Raw genomic sequence first — 6,069 nt, 5'->3', positions numbered from 1 at the left:
GCACATGGGGAATGGAGCTGCATAGTGCTTGGCAGGGTGGGTGCTGCAGAGGGGCAGAACTGCTTTAATGCCGTGTATGCCAGGAAATGATCTGCAGCCCCATGTGGGTGATAGCACAGAGAGACGGGACAGTGAGGGAGGCAACTGCAGCCAGTGCTGCCCCTGGGCCAGCTTTGCAGCTATTGATTTGGAACTTGCCCCGTTCACCCTAACCTTGGCAGTGCCAGCTTGACCCTTATCAGCACAGATAAACCCCGCCACAACCTCCTGTCCCATCCTGGTGGTGTCACTCTGTGAGTGCTGCACTGGCAGATCTGTCCTGTGACTCTGCTCTTGCACCAGTTGCTCTCTTGCTGCGATGCTCTAAATCCAGGACACCTCTCTTTTATTTTTACACAGGGGCTGTGGCCACACCAACTCTTTTAACCCTAGGTGGGTACCTACCCCTTGCTGAGTGTTTTGGACAAGGAAGGATGTGGCGCCGGCTGCAAACACTTTTCCAAAGGAAATTTAAAATCAGTCTTCTCTTTCTTCTGCTCTTGGCCCTCCTCGTGCACCTGGTGATGGATTTTGCTCTCCCTGCAGCCCACAAGCCCTGCAGCTGTGATACAAAAACACCAAAAGCCACAGGTGTCCCATCAGGCAGCCCCATGCTGTCCGGCCTCAAAAAGCTGAGCTTGCGAATCCTTCATGATTTCAGTGGCAGCAACAGCTCCTTGGACAAAACCTCCCAGCTACAGGGAGCAGGGCTGCATACAAGAACTGGAGAGCTGTGGGTCCAGCACCAGCAAAAAGGCGGCAATGTGGGACGGACCAAGGAATCAAAGCTGGCGGCACTTTTTGAGCATCCTCTTTACAACATTCCAATCCCAGAGGTGACAGAGAAAGATAAGCTGTTTGTCATCAACCCCATGGAGAAGTTCAGCCTGCGCAGCAGCGGGAGTGATGAATGGTGAGGAGCAAGCTCAACCCTAGCTTGCTTTTGGGGGATAAGTGGGTTTGAGGGGACAAGCAGTGGGTACCAAATATGTAGTTTCCCTATGTAGAGCAGCATTCTCCCCTGGAGGGGCCCCCACTGCTGAGCATGCTCTTCTCATACCTCAAATCCTCTCTTAGCCCTGAATTTTTGGGCTGCTATTCATAAGCCTGTAGCACATGGCAAAGCCAAAGGAGATTCTTGAATTATTCATTGTATTATGTAGGGTATCTATTGGGTGGTCTCCTTCCCTTCCCCAATGCAGACTAGCCTTTGGTCCCTCTCTCTGTATTATGAGGAAGTCCCCAGTCCAGATTTCTAACCAGTTTTATGCCCTCTCCCGATATGTTGAAGATGCAAAGCCTACAATGTGGGTTATCTCTAACAGTGAGACCATTCCCATCCTGCATTTGGCAGAATATCTCCTGACCTCTTTAGGCTCGGCTGTATGCTGAGCTCACTGCTGCCGGCTGCCTATTTTTATCATTGGACTACTAACCTCTAATTAGAAGGGAAGATATTAAAAGCTTTAGCGTTGTAACAGCTTCCTTATGGAAAGCACACCTTCCAAAAGTGATGCCTGCTAAATTTGGGAGAGAAGAAAAGCTGGTTTAAGAGCTGGTTTCCACAAATGGCATTTGCCTTGTTTCTGAGGACCATCTCACCTATGCAATAACCTTGGGTCTGGTTTGATGAAATTGAGGTACAATCTGTTTTCCTAGAGAGAGACATGGATTTGGGTTATAGATGTCCTGGGCTAACTGTCCCACTGCATAGCCAGTGTGTGCTAGCACAGAGAGGGGGCAGATACTCCCACAAGCTCCTTTGAATGCCAGCTAACTGCCAATTTGCAGGATGCACAGAGACAGGGATAGTGCTAACCCAAACTTTTCCCTCTGGGGAAACCAAGGGTGTGTGATAAACCTGTCCAAGGGGAATGGGTTGTTGGGGGTGGGAGTTCAGGTCAGTGCTGGGGATGGCTGGGAAGCCTGTGCTCCAGTTTTGCCACCATGAAACCTGGAACCCACCCTGGGCTTGGGCAGGGCCTTCCCCATGGCTCACCCTCCACACACTGGCTCCTGGGAAGTGCCTGGGGACTGAGGACAGATCCCATTCCACTAAAAGCTGTTGTTGTTGTTGGGTGGTGGTGGCTGTCGGGCTGCAGGGTCAGCAGCAGTAAAGCCGAGACGCTCCTCCCGACAGGGAAGACGGCCTATGACACCTACCCCACCTGGCTCAAATTCCATGTTGGCATCAACCGCTATGAGCTGTACCCCCGCTGGGACCCCTTGTTGCCCACACTCCTCCAGGACTTGGCCACACAGAGGATCATCAGCTCAGGTACCACCTCCCTGCCCGCACCCCTGTCCACACCCCTGCCCCACTGCCTGCTGCCTGCCTCTCTCATCCCTGTGTGCCTCCTTTCAGTCCAGAAGTCTGGCGGGACCCAGCTCAAGCTCATCATGACGTTCCCAAATTACGGGCAAGCCCTCTTCAAGCCCATGAAGTGAGTAAAGCCTGGGACAACCCCTTACCCCACCCACATGGTCCCATTAGGTAGCAAGGAGTGGCCAGAGGGGACTATGGAGGGAGAAATGGACAAATGCTTTGTGCGCTGCCTCGCTTCAGCACCTCCATCCCAAAACTGAGGCAAGCAGAATAGCCCCCATTCCCTTGTCTTCCCTGGCTGCTTATGACAGCCTGGATGCAGCTTGTGATGGGGTAGTGACCTCCAGTGGTGGAAAGAAGAAGGTGGTCCATGAGGACTATCCAGGAGCCTCCAGTCCATGAGGCTTCCCAGCCCTTGTGTTGGAAGCAAGGAGTATGTGGGAGCCTGGATGGGGGGTTTGGAGTGACACCACTCATCAGGAAGTGACTGGAGAAGACTGGGTCTTGCTGTGTCTCCAATGTCACTAGGGGACACAAGGTGAGGTGTGGTTTGGAACCAAGCCCACACTCAGAGTGACCCCCACCCTCCCAGGCAGACCCGGGACCAGGAGACCCCCGTTGATTTCTTCTACTTCTCGGACTTTGAGCGGCACAACGCAGAGATTGCAGCCTTCCACCTGGACAGGTGAGCGTAAGCTTTACATCCAACCCTGCCTTCCCACGCTGGCAGAGCAGCAGAGAAACTGCTCCTTCATCCCATCTCTCCCTCCTTTTTGTGAGGGATACCTCCTGGTGGGTTTAATAACTTGCTGTGAAAACCAGCCGGGGTCAATAAGAAATGGTTCCAAGTTCTGTATTTCAGGATCCTGGATTTCCGGCGAATCCCCCCAGTTTCTGGCCGTTTGGTGAATATAACAAAGGAGATTCGTGACATCACCACAGACAAGAAACTGGCCAAGACTTTCTTCATCTCCCCAGGTGAGCTTTCATGTTGTCCATCCTCTTCTGTGGCCACCCACATGGAGCTCAGCTGGACCTGTCTGCTCCTGCCCTGGGGCAAACTATCCCTCTGGGGACTGCTCCAGCTCCTGTGGATCCCCTGCCACAGGGCTTTGCTCCTCACAGCCTTCCTTGCCATTGCATTACCGGTGGTGCATGGCCACAGTGCATGGAGCATCCTCCCCCGGCTGCCTGCCAGACCACCCTGCCTGGGGGTCACAGGCTTGTCGCCTTCCTGTTCTTCATCAACCTTTGCTTTGTCCCCATGGCCAGCGGGTAACATCTGCTTCTATGGGGAGTGCTCCTACTACTGCTCCACCGAGCACGCCCTCTGTGGCAAGCCGGACCGGCTGGAGGGCTCCATGGCTGCCCTGCTCCCTGACAAGACCTTGGCCAAGCGCCGCTCCTGGCGCAGCCCCTGGCGCCGCTCCTACCACAAGAGCAAGAAAGCTGAGTGAGCCAGGGCATGGGGGTATGGGGGGCATGGAGCAGCAGAGCTATGGGATGGGAGGGGGCTGCTTCATGGCCAATCTCAGTGGTCCCCGTTCCCTCCCTGGCCTCTGCCAGCAGATGGGAGCTGAACCCCAACTACTGCGCTCGGGTGCGAGAGACGCCGCCCTATGACAGGGGCCATCGCCTCCTTGACCTCATTGACATGACGATCCTCGATTTCCTTATGGGTGAGCCCCTCCATTCTGGTGCTGAGGGCTGTGGAGCTCCCCTGGGACAGAGAAGCCCAAATGTCTCCGTGTCCTACAGTGCTGTGTCCTGTGAGGCTTGTTGGCCAAACTTGTTCAGGCTGCAGCTAGCTGCACTCTTACCCAAAATGAGAGGACAGGGCTGTACCACTAGGGCAGAAGTCAAAGGACAAGAGATGTTGGGGAAATCCCAGCTGAACACCCCACACTCAGGAAGCACCTTCCAGCATACTCCCACATGCAGCCCCTGGAGAGCCAGAGGCAGAGGTGATGCCCAGGGCTCTGGCTGCCTCTCCCGCCCTTAGGCTGCTTCTTCCTCCCTGCACTGTCCCCTCACCATCATCTGACTTGGAGAGTTTCCCATCTCCTCGTTCTTAGCCACCCAGCCATGCTTTTGCCATTACTTCTGCTCCATTTGCCACTGTTGTCCCTCTATGGGGCTGCTGGGATGAGAAGGGGCCTAGAGGCCAGTAGGGTCTCTGCTCAGTTCCCCTCCATGGCCATGGCCACTAGATGGGCACCTTAGAGGTGCCTCCAGACCTTTTCCCCAGCCTTTGGGTTTCAGTCTCACACCAGGAGGGTGCTTTGTATCCCTGCTCCCATCTCCCATCCCACAAACTGATGGCAAATTTGTTGGCCCACCACAGGCAACATGGACCGGCACCACTACGAGACCTTTGAGAAATTTGGGAATGACACTTTCCTGCTTCACCTGGACAACGGCCGCGGGTAAAGCTGGGGAGGAGAGCAATCACAGCAAAGGGAGGGGGGGAGACTGCCAGTCTTGCTGAAATGCCACCATGACACCCACTGGTGGGCTTTCCCCCATTTCCAGCTTTGGCACACACTCGCGCGATGAACTGTCCATCCTGGCCCCCCTCCAGCAATGCTGCAGGTAGTAAAGGGCTCCCACTGCCTGCCCCAGATCTGCTGTCGGGGAGAGGCTCCTGCTGTTGACACACCTCCCTCCTCATCTTTGGCAGCATGAAGAAGTCAACCTACCTGCGTCTGCAGCTGCTGGCCACCCAGCCCTACCGCCTGAGTGACCTGCTGCGGGAGGCGCTGGCCACAGATCCACTGGCCCCCGTCCTGGCTGAGCCCCACCTGCGGGCGCTGGACCGTCGCCTGGGGAAGGTGCTGGTGGAGGTGGGACACTGCCTGGCCAGGGCAGCCCACCCGGATGAGGTGCTGGTGGATGATGTGGGGTCATGGGTGTGATGGGGGGCTGGGTATCCTGCTGGGTTGGGGTGTGTTTGGGTGCTGCCAAGGATGATGTGGGATCAGCATGCAGCTCTGACTTTGTGTAGTGTCGGCCTTTTGGCAGTGCCAAAGCTGGTGGTGTGATGTACCAGGAAAGCAGGTTGTAAGGATAGCTGGGACAGGGAGAGATTTTAAATAAAAAGGTTGGCCTAGTGGAGATGACATGAGCTGAGATCTGACCACAGCTACTTTCCCAGCCGTGGCCTATCCTCACATGTCTGGACGTGTTGCTTCCTCCCTCAAGAGCCTTTTAGGAAAGGATAGGGATTTTTCCTGCCTTTTCCAAGCAAGAGCTGCCAAACTGGAGCAGTTGGCAAGCTCCTTCTGCCCCACCCCGTCCCCAGCATGGAGATGCCCTGGTGACTCCCAAAAACAGAGCTGAGACTCCCCACTGCTGGTGTGGGGAAAATGAGGCAAGAGCTCCTAGCCACTCACTACTTATCCCTGCCCTGCTCTTCCCTCATCCGCCTGAAAACCCCCATGGCTCTGGCATGACCACTTCCTCTGCAGCACCAGGGGTGCAGCAAGGGGGACAAGCCCCACTCTCCTTGGAACACCTCAAATTCCCTGGGAACCACTGCCAACTCCCTTACCACCCAAAAAAGTGGCTCCTGAGAAGGGGACGGATTGACCCGGGGCCATGCACCCTATTTAGTGCCCGGTGGCTCAACACCCAGCTTATCCCCTGAGCCTCCTGGGGGGTTAATCCATGTGCAAGGTTACATCAGCTGGGGCAGGTGCCATCAC

General features: G+C 55.4%; 1 protein-coding gene across 1 annotated transcript; it reads left to right on the top strand.

The window, feature by feature from the left end:
- Positions 1-371: 371 nt before the first annotated feature.
- On the top strand, positions 372-5,485 carry LOC113956256 (extracellular serine/threonine protein kinase FAM20C-like). Its single transcript, XM_027662576.1, has 10 exons — positions 372-952; positions 2,142-2,317; positions 2,405-2,483; positions 2,958-3,050; positions 3,228-3,343; positions 3,638-3,818; positions 3,935-4,044; positions 4,710-4,791; positions 4,898-4,957; positions 5,046-5,485. Exons 1-10 carry the CDS (start codon positions 474-476, stop codon positions 5,278-5,280), a joined length of 1,611 nt encoding a protein of 536 aa, XP_027518377.1. The 5' UTR covers positions 372-473; the 3' UTR covers positions 5,281-5,485.
- Positions 5,486-6,069: the final 584 nt, after the last annotated feature.

Source organism: Corapipo altera, unplaced genomic scaffold (assembly GCF_003945725.1).
Source record: "Corapipo altera isolate COAL_440 unplaced genomic scaffold, ASM394572v1 1, whole genome shotgun sequence".
NCBI classification, from domain to species: domain Eukaryota; kingdom Metazoa; phylum Chordata; class Aves; order Passeriformes; family Pipridae; genus Corapipo; species Corapipo altera.
Note: the sequence above shows the minus strand (reverse complement) of the source record. Positions and strands in the feature narration are given on the sequence as shown.